This window comes from Oculina patagonica, chromosome 5 (genome assembly GCF_052425735.1).
Source record: "Oculina patagonica isolate OP01 chromosome 5, crgOcupat, whole genome shotgun sequence".
Taxonomy (NCBI): Eukaryota; Metazoa; Cnidaria; class Anthozoa; order Scleractinia; family Oculinidae; genus Oculina; species Oculina patagonica.
In genome coordinates this window covers 24,614,313-24,627,782 of record NC_135762.1, presented here as the reverse complement: position 1 = coordinate 24,627,782, position 13,470 = coordinate 24,614,313, and the positions used below count along the sequence as shown (strand labels likewise).

Genomic DNA, 13,470 nt, shown 5'->3' with positions numbered 1-13,470 from the left:
ACAAAAGTCAGCCTTTTTAAAGCCAAAATATCAGATAGTGATTTATGCCCTCAATGTCTCACTCTTTTTGGAATTTATTTCAAAATTGGTGGTCCAGCAAAACTAAAGAAAAGATCACATTATCAAACAGTATGATTTTATAAGGAATTCTTGACAAAAAGACGCACTCGTACTCTTTAAACTACACGCTTCTCATTGCGAAATACTCTATATTCTGTAAATGCTTACACGATGAAAAACTATGCTTCAAAAGTTTTCTGTCACTCTTAAAAGAAAGACTTAATATACAATGAGAAATCGCGATCCAAAATAACAAACTGCCTGAATTCAAAGAAATATATGAAAATCTTTTGTAGTTTTTTTTTCTTTTTTCTTTTTTTTTCTTTTTTTTTTCTCATAAATACAAGTAAAGTTCAGATGAATGTCCACTTTTGGAAATGTTTTGATCCGCAGATCAAAACAAACAGTTATCCAATCATTGCTCGAATTTGGAGTCACATGATGCGAGGCCTGTTGACATAAAATATTCCTGCTGGCTCTGTCGATCGAAATCTAGAACAGCGAAGTGTACAGAACTCGAATTCGAATGAAACAAGCTTCGTTCTATTAACTAAGCGGAAATTCACAGCTTACAGAAAGAAGAAAATATGCCAGATTGACCTCTCTTGGACAGGAATAAGTAAAGCGGAGACGAGCGCTTGCATTTTAAATGCTTTTCTGTCGCGCGCTATGCCCATAACACTAAGCACTTGGTTTTGGTAAATTAAAAGAACTGAGCTATGAACTCCGCTTTTAAAATAAGATACTCTCGCAGTTTACGCCACATCATGCAAGGATTTAAGCATCCTGGGCCTAACTTTATTCACGGCTTGCAGAAAGAAAAAATATGCCGTTGATCTCTCTTGGCCGAGAGTGAGTAAAGCGGAAATGAACGTTTTCCGTCGCGCGCTATGTACATATCAGTGACACACTAAGCACTTGGTTTGGTAAATTAACAGGAGCTATGAACTCCGATTTTCAGATATGATACTCTCACAATTATCCCGGGCATTAGCTTGGCGGCGTCTCGAAATCAAAAATTAAATGCGATGTCGGAAACTGACATGAAAACATTTACAGTTGGTATCGTGCCAGAACTGTCGGTCTAACAAATTGATAGTCGATGGTTTGATTACTTGTTTTCTACGAATTTTACGAAAAAGTAAATAGCTTCCTAGAAGCCACATGAATATTTGGCGCAACTGAGTCAAGAAAATAAAACACGCGTCGAAGGAAGCGACACATTACAGTGGCATTACATTGCTGCAAATCAAACAGCCTGGCTTGGCAACACAAATAAACATATTAGAAAAGAAAAATCCTTCGCAGCACCTCATAATCTACTGGTCTTGTAGTGAAAACATAAAGTGAGCTGTACTGAGTTTTATCTTGCAATAAAAATGAGTCACAACAAACCTTTCTAACATATATTTCATCAACAAATAGGCGTCAAAAGGTGTCAAACTCTGCTTCGCAAAAAAGCTGGCCAGGAAATCAATTGGACCGATGACCTCAACTCGAAGGCTAGCTCAATCAATTGAAAACATCATGGCGTTTGGAGCTCCTTATAAACTTAACAACAAGACCGTCAGAACTCCTAGCTGGTTAGAATTAAGTTGACTACACTGAAATGAACGAACATACCACAGGGAACCCAAACGCTGTATTAGTTATTCATAATCTTAAAATAAAAATGTCCTTATTTACCTGCGTTCCTGTGGTTTTTTTTAACCGGTTTTGGGGGCGATTTGAATCAGAGCGAAGGTGGTTTATGTTGCGAGTTTTAAACGGTAATCGATCTGTCGCAATGTCAAAACGACACGCCTCAATTATGTCTCAAGTTTTACTTTAACTGTTATTATTAACTATTAACTCCCCTCGCGGGAGAGAAGAGAGAAGGAGACAAGGGATGAAACTAAAAATCAGGGTAGTTTGAATTCGAGGCGTAATTCTCTTGTTTCTCAACAAAATCTGCTCAAACTTTACAGATCGGATAAATAAACCATTAAATTGAAACACGAAACTCCCCGCGAGGAGTATTAATAGTTAATGGTGTTAGTAACTTGAGTTAATAACAATTGAAACTTGAGGCGCATCGTATTAACATTGCGACAGATCTATTACCGTTTAAAACTCGCAACGTAAACCGCTTTCGGTCTGATTCAAATCGCCCCAAAACCGGTAAAAAACACAGGAACGCAGGTAAATAAGGACATTTTTATTTTAAGATTACGAATAACTAATACAGCGTTTGGGTTCCCTGTGAACATACATTGACTGAAGTCTCCTTCGCCTTCCCTAGCATGGCGCAATCACGCAGCTCGCCAGGGTTCTCATTCCTTCCATGTTTTCCTAACTCCAGGTTATCAAGAAATTGAATCTAATCGAGAAAATAATTTCCTTCGCTTCAGGCGAGTCCATGCTTGGTTTCTTTTGCCAGATACCCTTCCTTTTAATACATTTCAATGTGCTTTTGCGCTTTTCAGCCGTGCGTCGACCTTCGGTCCAAAGAAACCAGAAAGAAAACAAAGCTCGCATCCTGTTGTCCTTGTTGACCTTGTTGTGTCTTAAATAACCCGGGGTCTTTAAACACGTCCAGTAGATAATCTGTGGCGATCCTGGATATATTTAAGATGTTCTTTGACGTCAATTATCCATCAAGTCATCGACTGAAGCGAACGAAAAGAAGCCCAAACAGATTAGTTGTAAGCAGTCTCACTTTGCGTAGACGATGGCTTCCAGCAAAAATCGCGGCCCATCCACCCAAATTGCGGCCCATCGCTCAGATTTCGTACAGAGCAACTAGAATAACTGTAGAACATCTCTGAATTTTTTCAAGGCTCAGAAAAATTTTTCACAAGAGATACACTGGATTAAAGCTGAAGAAACGACCCAAAAGACAACCAAAACAAACATACGCATCGAAAGTAAATTCTAACCTCCGCGCACAATCCGCCGTGATTTTACACAATTGTCACGCATAACGCTTCTTCAATGCTTTCTTTGTGTTGTGTTACCATCTGGCAGGAAACGCACCACGGGAAAACTTGAAAAAAGGCAAATATAAAATTCTAGTGGAGTCCACTCGGGAAGAATTGGCAACCGCCATGTTGTTACGTCACGCTATTGTTTTCCACATTTCCAAAAGTGGACATTCTCCTGGAGCTACGTTTTCTTTGTATCCATTTATATAACGATAAATGTATGCACTGTATGTAAAACAAATTGTAACGCATGTAAATACCTTTACAATTTCTTATTATTTTTTTCTTTATTCCTGTTAGTTTTTAGTGTTTCCTTGTACTGTAAGCCCTAACACCAATGAAAGCTCTTTATTGCAAAAAAAAAAATTGATGTTTTAAACAATTTTATCTCCTGTGTACAGCCGCCTTTATAGGATAATACAATGGGAGTGAATTCTTAGTCAGAAAACACAAGTTTCTTTAAAACCACAGCCAAGTGACTTTTTTATTTATTATTTAGATTTTGCATTGTTTAATTTGCATAAGTTATGATTTTACGATAGCATTATTGTACTCTACCTTAACATCATAAAAACGTTAACTTTTTAAAACTTAAACCGAGTTTTTCTATTAAAAAAACAGCGAATCTGTCTTATTTGAGATATTCGGCGATTATATATTGCGAAGTTAGTCCTGTCTAAAACAGAAAACTTTATCTTAATCTGTATAGCGCTAGCTACAGCATACAATACAAGGGTATTTCTTGGCATTTTTATCTTTTGAAACTTTGTTACAAGTTATATTAACACAAGTTAATTTTAAATCAGCTTAATCATTCCACACGTTTTAAATCAGGGCAAAAACAACATGATAGTTCGTGACAACTTGATGTGTTAACATCCCTTTCTAGTCTAACTTTCATCAACATATCTTGTAGCAACGACGCTTGTAACACGAGCGACATCCATACCAGTTACAGCACCAAGTACTATACCAGTAGCATCTAGTAACGCAATGAAAAAGCCAACGCCTCACGCCTGCAACATAAGTAGGTAAAATTAAGTACCGTATTTTCTCAATTAAATGCTCTCGGCGTTTATTTTAAACTTGGCCTGGTGGACCTGGCGTTTATTTGACTCTTGCAGTTTAATTGCGCCCGGTTTTCATTAAGCAATTCAACGGTTTTTATTCATTATTTTGTGACAAAAATGTATCTGACTAAGAATACCTTTAGCTTATAATTATTATCAATAATTATAAGTAGGTAGAAAAGTTCAAATGAAACTCGCGTTTCTCAACTAAACTTTTGGTGGTTCAGTTCTGCTCCCGGCAAGAACCGTAAATGGATGACACATTAGGAATTGCTTTTATATTCTATGAACGCACAAATGGTTAAATTAACTGATAAGGTGTAACACTTACGTTGAGACATCAGCGTTGCCTTCTTGACGCGATAAATGGGCAGCTTGGCACAAAGGGACGCCATTTCATCACTCAGATCCGAGCGGTCAGTGACGGTGGAAACAACTTCATATACACTGCTTGTCCCGTTCCTTACTGGCTCATTGCTTTGCTGTTGAGAATAACAAGAACAAATTTGAGACAAATTAAATACTTTGTATGATGCATGGGTGCGCAAAATGACAAAGCTAACCAAGCTAAGTATTCCGGGAGTATTTAAAGTTAAAGATGAAGTGCTAACTTACTACGCTACGCTCCTTTCATGTGAGATTAACAATCGGCTTTTAATTAGTTTGTGGGAGGCGCGGTGGCCTAATGGTTAGCGCGCTCGACTCCGTTAATGGCCCGGGTTCGAGCCCTGGCCGGGGTACTGCGTTGTGTTCTTGGGCAAGACACTTTACTCTCATAGTGCCTCTCTCCACCCAGGTGTATAAATAGGTACCGGCGAATTTACTGCTGGGGGGTAACCCTGCGATGGACTAGCATTCCATCCCGGGGAAGTAGCAATACTCCTAGTCGCTTTATGCTGCAGAAACCGGGATAAGCTCCGGCTGTATGGGCCACTTGGCTCGGACATTGACTTTACCTTACCTTTTGTTTTAATTAGCTTACGATTTTAAAACATATTTTAAACTAAATGTCCGAAATTTGCGACTACGGAACGAACAAATTATGTATTATTAAAATTCTATTCCATACACAATTGAAACCACATGGAGATATACACGATTAAATGAAAAAGAATGTCGCAAATTAAATGCACTATAACTACCTGGTCGAGTAACTTGACGAGGTCATTAGGTTTGGGCATATCTTCAGTTGATTCACTCAAAAAACAAGCTTTTGCTGCAGAGAGTCGCTGCATGGTCAAGTCCTGGAACAAACGAAAAACAGGCAATGTTTTTATGACTCATAATTACGTTCAGAATAAAGTCGTGTAAATTGAACAAACTGATGTAAAGAGAGGATACGCATATTGATAAAAATGGGTGGGCGAGTGAGAAAACGAGCAATTTGCTATTTGCTGCGGTTCGAAGAAAAGCAGCAAATTTATGTTTTCACGGTTTACCGAAAGTTTGACAGTTGCCATGACAACATCAGAATTTAGAGCATGTACTTGCAGGGTTTTGCCGAGGGGAGTCATTCTAGACTGGCGTTTGCTACAACCTTCGGGTTCGCGTTTAATTTTATTTAGTATACTTTTTTAATTGTAGTATTATGTTCACATGCAGCAGCCAGTACCCTATTTCCTTTTGAAAAGTTGTTGTTTATTGACTGATGTAGAGAATAGGGAAACGGAGTCATTTATTTAATGAGTGAAGAAAATTCATTGCAATTCCCTTTGTAATTATTAGATCATTTTTTTTCAAGAATGGTGGACCTGTCCTATTAAAAGGTTAGCTAAATGCAATCCACGTCATCTCTGCCCACTCTGCCCCTGAGTTTTTTTTTTTTACCTTTTTAAAGTCGTAAACGACATCAACTTCTCCCGCGGTCGAGGAATCTGTCTTGGGGACATGCATGGTCTCTGTTTGTTTCTCAGTGTCAACTTCAATTTCTTCATCGACCTCTTTATCTCCATCCTTAATCTTCAACTTGTACTTGGAGACGGTAGTAAAGACTATATCGAACTATCTGCATGGCTCACAATAGATTTTTCTAGCAGAGCGTGACATTTTCAGTGCTATATTGGTTTTCAAAACACTCACCAAACATGACCTCAAGACCTGTAATCAGCATTTCCTTCAGCAACCCAAGTATTGCGCATATGCTGTAGCTATTCTGGGACAGGTAACAGTTATATGGTCTCGTTCTTATTGTTAATCATGATAAGAAATGGATCCATGATATTTTCCACCAAATTCGGAGCGATTCTCTAGTGACATCAGATACACCTATATTACTGCGTTTAGTGACACCTGTAAATAGATTTGACCTCAATACTTGTTTTCATCAATAATCTTTTTGGTTAAAACTTGCTTCAGCAATCGTACAACTGCGCATATACTGCAGATATTTACAGCCGGTTATAATGTACTTATTTTGGCAAAGATCAGATCGAGATTCACGTGAAGAGGACACAGCCGCAATAGTGAACTTTAATTTAGCTCACTGTCCCAAAGAGCCTCCAAGGAGCTGAGCCAACAAATAGCAGGGTTCTAGTGATCCGAGCTCCGTGGCTAATATAACGTTTCACGGCTACACGCTTTGTGATAGAACTTTATTTTGGCTCCACGCAGTAAAATAATGAGGCTCCAAGCTCCGCTGCAAAAATTTATGGTTCCCAGGATTCGGCCATTTTCACGCCTCCTCCTCCTTCTTTGAGACTGTTAGGTAACGCTTATCCGCAGACTCAGTTCACCTCAAGACCTGTCAAAATTGTACTCAATTATAATCCAAACTTCCTTTAGTGACCGTAATACAGCGCACACTCAACAAAAGCAACAACTAGATTTCGATCTAGTTATTTGTACCAAAAGAAACAAATAACAATAATTTCCATTGGGACCTAACCTTACCCGAAAGAACTAATCCTCTTTACCTTCATTTCTCACACATCGAAAACGATCCTTGCTTATATTTTATGTTTTCCACGAAGCAGCTAAGTAGTAGAATCACCAGCCAGTTTGTGATGCGTTGAACGTATGCTGAGAGAACGAGGAATTATTGTGACAGTCACGTATTTTCCAAATAGCTGTAGGTGTTCCTTACTGACCGTAATTATAAGCCGATCTCGTCCCTGTGTAGAGGGTTTGGAGAGAGGTTTTGGGTGTCGGTTTCCTCAGCTTTCAGTTAACATTTCAGCTCATTTTGTAGTTTTCAGTATACAGTAGAACCCCATAAACTCGAACTCGGATAACTCGAACACCCCGCTAACTCGAACTTACTTCCATTTCCCTTGGATTTGAGCCCACTTTTTAGTCATTTTTACTCCGGTTAACTCGAACTCGCGATCGGATAACTCGAAACCCCACTTACTCGATCTAAATTTCGTTTCTCTTGATAAAAATTTAGGTCAGTTTTACCCCGATAACAAGGGCGAATTCCGGCTCTTGCAACTCGCCAAGGTTGCTCATTGATGAGAGCAACGAACATATCACGTATTTGACCGCCATTCTCCACTCTTATCCTAAGAATGTAAATGTACGGTCATGTTAGAGTTTCTGACGAGATAAATTCATTCAATTTACACGTACAGTACTGTTTACTGACAAATCAGTAAACTAATAATTGACAGTTAACTGATTTTCAGCAGTTTTTTTTTTAATTGAAAGTTTACTGATTAAAATTGGTCAAGTTAAAACGTGGCAAATTTAATATTCAATCGACCCCGATAACTCGAAACTCCTTGTCAGTACCGAGAACATTTTTATTTTCTTACGATGAATCGTCCCACATCTGGGACTAATGTTTTGGCTGCCCCCTGAAAGTGCAGTAAGTAAAAGCTGCTAAATCAAATGCGTATTTATTACTTTTCCTTAAATTTTACAAATCACTTCGAAATTTCTATATACACCTACAATGTACAGTTAACGCTCTCTTAACGGACACCTCTATAAGACGGACAGGTGGCGTTGGTCCCTGCCGCCTTTCAGTCATTTTATTGTAACTAAACTCCCTATAAGACGGACACCTCTCTACGACGGACAACGGACACTTAAGAAGAGCTGTTTTAGTGAATAATACTTCAAAACTTCTTATCTGCGACATAAAGTCTAAGAAAAGTTAGTCAGCTCCTTAACGATACCAAACTTACTCATTCACTCCGCTATAACGGATAACTCGGCTTTGCCAAAGTATATAGGCATCAAAGAGGTCGTTTGGTACTAACAGTATAACAGTTTGTAGGAGCTCTCCGCATTTGCTTCAGAAAGCGAGTACGGTCTTTTTATTATTTTCTCTCGTTGAAGTTTGTAAAGTGTACAGTTACGTTTTTAGACTACAAGCCGTGAACGATGCTTGAACAAGCCAAAAAAGGAGTGAGACTAATATGTGGATTGGAAGTGTCAAGGGCTACGAATCTCCCTCATATTGCTTCAGAAACTAGAAGTTTTTAACATATTTCTTTGTTAAAATTTTGAAAAATTCAAATCAAACTATTTCTGTACATGCAAGAATTATAGTCTTATCATGCACCACTCACTCTACAATTTTATGAACACCTTATATATTAAGACTGCAAGCTGTCTCTTTTTAGTCAGTCAATCACCTGAATCGTCACATCACATGATGTGACAACTGGGTGAGTTAAGCAAATAAAACAAAAAAAGAGCTGCATTCTCTTCTTAAAATGGCCACCAACTCTGGGGAGCCATGCATTTTTAATCCTTTCTCCCCCTGTTCCCTATGGCTCATTTGCTTGTTGCTGCCCACTGAACTGACTAAAGGGGGGCAGCTTGCAGTCTTAAACATCTTCTATTAGCTACAAGTTTCTATTTCACACAAGTTATCAAATTCAAAGTCCTTTTCATCTCTTCCATTTCTTCCCTTAGCACCCTGTTTCTTTGTCTCTACTAACTCTTTAATTCTCTTCTTGGCATCGCCATACTCTTCCTTGCTAAAGTGGTGCTTTAGCATGGGTGCTCCACCCAAATATAAGGAGTCTGCAAAGCGAGCCAGCTTTAAGAGTATCCAGGTATAACCATCTGTGGCATGCCCGGCAAGTGCAATCATCTGTATTTCCTTGACAAGTTCATTCTGTGGTCCTGTAAAACAATTGAAAACAATTGAACTGCCATGTTATTTCTCCTCTGATGTTATGATACTGACTACCACAGGCAGCCTAGTCTTATGGCAAAGCGTGACCATGGGAATATAACTCGTATGCTTTATTCTTCCATTAAACAAGAAGTCAAAAGCTATAACCTGAACAGTGGGAGAATTTAAAAATACCTATCATACGGAATCAGGGCTGTGCTCTAAGGGTGCCCGGGTGCCTCAGGCGACTAACTTTTGTCTTTGGGCGACCAGATAATCTTGTTTCTTTCATATAAGCTTTATGCTGGGCACCCTGGATCTCATAGTTTGGAACCTTTGGGCTCCTTGTGATTTTTCTTAGAGCACAGCCTTGAGAATATTGTTCAAAATTTATTTTCATAACAACAAATTGGATATATGGGGGTGCGGGGATGGTGCAGTGGTAAGAGGGCGCGCATCCCACCAATGTGGCCTGCGTTCCCGGATCCCGGTGGGTTTGTTGTTGCATGATTCTCTTCCTCGCTCAGAGGGTTTTTCTCTGGGTTCTTAGATTTTCCTCCTTCCGCAAAAATCAACACTGCTAAACTCCAATTCGATCAGGAACAGTGGACGAAGAGCCACCCTGTGGAAGTGTCACTGCAAATTCTCATTCGTCATTTATTTATCATTTATTTATCTAAACTTGTTCCATGACTTTTAAAATGGTTAACGTCTTTTTACCCTTGAATACATTTGGTTATTTCATTTTAACCGGTGACAAATAGTCATCACTATAACTAAAGAGACAGTTTAACTTAACAATGTCAACAAAGAATTATAACTTGTGTGTACTGTAGCTAATACATGTATGCACCTGAAGGTATTAATGCTCAAATAACTTTGCTCAAAGAGTAGCTTAATTATTAGAGCAGTTTTCAATTGGGTGTCACAAAACCAAAGCAAGGTAATTACCGTGGCCAATCATAAAGTACCCAAACAATCCAGTGAACCAATCAAAACTCGAGGTAAATACATGTACATGTAGCCAGCAGGAACCGCAGGAAAATATGCAAGAGCGAGACACAATTAGCCATGTTGGAAACGAGCGGGGGACTGGGTACGAATATTCAATATCGATTGGATTGAAAAACTGGGCCTGTCATCTGAAAGAGCATCCAAAAATTAGTAGCTCAACCAAATTTGAGAGTTATTGGTTTAAACACAAAGGCATGGAACTCTTTTAAAAATCGTTAAAATAAGAGAGCTTAGTATGGCTGGATGGACAGCTGTCCATCCAGCCAGTCCCCTGCTCGTTTTGAACATGGCTAATTGGTTTTGATTCAATTACCACACAACAAAACCAAAGCAAATGCAAATTACTTCCAACACTCAGTGGAAAACTGTTCTATACAAGACTCAAATTAAAGTAATTACCTGGCCAATTATACATGTGCAAGTTAACAGTGCATGCCTAATACTCAAAAAAATTAGTTTTTGTTTTCTTTATGTGCAGACCGAGAGGATGATACAATTGTGTACAAGACACTATCCATGTCATAAACATGTACAGGTACATTAAAATTTCAGAAGGAGCGGTGGCCGAATGGTTATTGTGTCGGACTCTGGATCAATCAGTCCAGGTACAATCCTGGGCTGGGGCACTGCATTGGGTTCTTAGACAAGACACTTTGCTCTCATAGTGCTTCTATCCACCCCCCCCCCAGGTGTATTATTGGGTACTGCATGGTGAACTTAATTCTGGGATTGACTAGCATTCCTTCCAGTGAGGAAAAATTTACATTGTTGCTAATAGAACTTTTAGTAATATTCAGCCTATTACAAAATGAAAGTATAAAATTTGCATACCAAACAACTTGTGTTTTTTGTAAAAAATGAAGCACTTTTCATTCAGAACATGACATTGTATACAAGTACAGTAAAGCTGAGTCCAAACTTATTTTCCCAAAAGTAAACATTTTTAATCAATATTAGAAAATACAATGTAAGAACCTGTTTTCATGTGTTATGCTTAATAGGTTCTTATAAAAATGGGGTCTTATTTGCAAATTTTAGCCTAACAGGTTCTTAAATGTTAGGTTCTTACTTGCGGGTATTTACTGTATGCAAGGACCATGCAGAAAAAAATCAGAAAATATTATAATAAAGACAATGTAAAAGGTTACCTGGATTTAAAGTAGGGAATTTCAAACAAGTTCCCAATAACTTAGGCTGTTTTGCAATTAATCCAAGTTTCACAAGGCTGTCAAATGTGGCTGAAACACAGCTGGGCTTGTGGTAATTTGATCCTTTCAAGATCCATTCCTCGATACTCCTGGGCTTGTCAGGATGTTTACGAGTGTGTTCTAACATTTGATTGAACATACAGTCATCTAGGTAAGAGTCAGTTGGTGTGAAATCAATGATCTGATGGAAAACAACAAATAAATTTTAATTAATAAATTAAATCCTTAAAAATTATAATTATAACTGCTTCTTTAACAACCCCCCCCCCCTCCCCCTCCCTCCCAACCCCAACACCTTTATAAGAACCAGGAGAAAATAATTGAGCATGTCTCGTCATATTTGCAAGGATGTAGCTAAAAAATTACTAGGTGGGCCCACTGAAAACCTCAGCCAGCTCTTCTGGTCTCCATACCTTTAAAATTACCCCAAATCTTTGTTTCCCTGTGAAATTTCAGCTGGTAATAAGCTCTCTTTCAAACAGTGAAATTAGGCCGTAGCAGGCTCTTACGACTTAGCTACATCCCTGTATTTGGAGTGAGAAAAAAATACTTGAAAATAAAAACTATTAGTGTTGCAGTGTTTTCCCAGGTTAATTAGGGTCTCTCTAGATCTCATTACCAGTTTGTATAGGGAAATCTATCTTTCATCAGACTACAAGTTACTGTCGTCAGCTAGGAGCGAGCGATGTCAACATTATGCTTGCATCAGCAGTTAGCATGGACAACTGTAAAAATTAGTATAGCCGTCTGTAAGGAAACCTAAAATTTTATATAGCACCTTTATGAGACACAATTATTTTTGGGTGTACCAAATATGCTCCCTGCTACTCAAAGCTGCTTGATGCACAATGCATGCTGTTTTAGCTTGTAAACAGGCTATGGAAGGGCCAAGAGGAACTAGCTGAGGGCAAAGAAGAAACTCAACCAGAACGGCCACGAAGGAACTTAAGCTTATGTGGGCTGAGTAGGAACTCAACCAGAGAGCCTGTTCACCGGCTGTACTGGCTTAAAGGAAGCAGAGTTCAAATTGTACTAATGTGATGAGAGTACATGTACTTAATTGTAAATGTGAATGGAATAAAATAGTTGCACTGATTGTTTATATCTGTGTTTTTGCAATAATTTGAGTACTAGTTGACAGAAATATGTGTCTCATCCCACTTGTGAATGTGCCCTGAGGGGTAGGCAATAAGTTGCCCTTTAAATTATCTATCATCACATATGTGGAAGCCCACTGGCCTTAATAATTTGTACAGTTTAGAATTAACAAATTAACCCTCGTTGAAAACTAACTATGCATGGATGAAGCACTATAGCTAATCGTTCTCACCTCGATCACGTTCTTCTTGTATTTAATGCCCAGACACGACTTCTGCCCTTCTTCAATGTCCAACTTGCCGAGGGCAAACAAGTCGACAAGCACAGCCGCTGTTATGTTCCCGTACAATGGCGCGCTCGTCTTCCTTCCTGGCACGTCACCAGATCTTTGGTCATGCCACAAAAGACACAACGCTTGTGAAATCTTCAGGTTTCTCTGCTTGAAACACTCTGCCACAAATCGGTCCGACTGCAGAATTTCTTGTAGATTTTGTGCTATTTTGGGTGAGTAATCAGCATCGCCATCGGCCATTTCGAACGGGATCGAAGAACGTTTTTGGCTCCGGGTTTTGCTGGACCCGGTCTTATATACATTTCGTTGCCAGCTATAATTACCTCATTGGTAGACAGACCAAGTCATACAAGTTTCAAGCCAATGCAAACCGGTTCAACCATGACAACAAAGGATCTATTTTTAAAATAATAAAACTCATTTGCACAAACCACATCTCCGCCATCTTTGTTGTTTTTGTCGTGGAACCCAGGCCACTGACTAGGTCGGTTCTATGTTTAGGCTATGACGTCATTATTACGTAAAGTGAGTGTACAAACAAAACGGACAAAAAGAAACAGGCTTTTCAGAAATTCCAAAAAGCCGGTTTCTTTTTGTTCCATAATGAAACACAAACTTTCAATTCATTTGCTGCAACACTACAATTTAAAATTACAGGAATATGAACTGGCAGAATATATAGAAACCGAAAAGTTCA

The 13,470-nt window shown here is 38.8% G+C and overlaps 2 protein-coding genes across 2 annotated transcripts; both read right to left on the bottom strand.

The window, feature by feature from the left end:
• Nucleotides 1-3,477: 3,477 nt before the first annotated feature.
• Nucleotides 3,478-6,071, bottom strand: LOC144653470 (uncharacterized). The gene is made up of 4 exons (XM_078513464.1): nt 5,921-6,071; nt 5,236-5,337; nt 4,425-4,575; nt 3,478-4,039 (listed from the first exon to the last, which is right to left on the bottom strand). The coding sequence occupies exons 1-4, from the start codon at nt 5,984-5,986 to the stop codon at nt 3,924-3,926; spliced, it is 435 nt and encodes a 144-aa protein (XP_078369590.1). The 5' UTR covers nt 5,987-6,071; the 3' UTR covers nt 3,478-3,923.
• A 1,842-nt stretch (nt 6,072-7,913) lies between these two features.
• Nucleotides 7,914-13,246, bottom strand: LOC144653460 (uncharacterized). The gene is made up of 3 exons (XM_078513453.1): nt 12,714-13,246; nt 11,324-11,564; nt 7,914-9,169 (listed from the first exon to the last, which is right to left on the bottom strand). The coding sequence occupies exons 1-3, from the start codon at nt 13,011-13,013 to the stop codon at nt 8,883-8,885; spliced, it is 828 nt and encodes a 275-aa protein (XP_078369579.1). The 5' UTR covers nt 13,014-13,246; the 3' UTR covers nt 7,914-8,882.
• Between the last annotated feature and the right edge of the window lie 224 nt (nt 13,247-13,470).

What these genes read in the sequence shown, in the direction of transcription:
- LOC144653470 (XM_078513464.1), bottom strand. Translation starts at nt 5,986, where the DNA reads ATGCATGTCCCCAAGACAGATTCCTCGACCGCGGGAGAAGTTGATGTC. An exon ending in TCGTTTACGACTTTAAAAAG is followed by an intron (nt 5,338 to 5,920) that starts GTAAAAAAAAAA and finishes CGTTTGTTCCAG; the next exon opens with GACTTGACCATGCAGCGACT. An exon ending in TCGTCAAGTTACTCGACCAG is followed by an intron (nt 4,576 to 5,235) that starts GTAGTTATAGTG and finishes TATTCTCAACAG; the next exon opens with CAAAGCAATGAGCCAGTAAG.
- LOC144653460 (XM_078513453.1), bottom strand. Translation starts at nt 13,013, where the DNA reads ATGGCCGATGGCGATGCTGATTACTCACCCAAAATAGCACAAAATCTA. An exon ending in ACAAGAAGAACGTGATCGAG is followed by an intron (nt 11,565 to 12,713) that starts GTGAGAACGATT and finishes GTTTTCCATCAG; the next exon opens with ATCATTGATTTCACACCAAC. An exon ending in ATTCCCTACTTTAAATCCAG is followed by an intron (nt 9,170 to 11,323) that starts GTAACCTTTTAC and finishes ATTGTTTTACAG; the next exon opens with GACCACAGAATGAACTTGTC.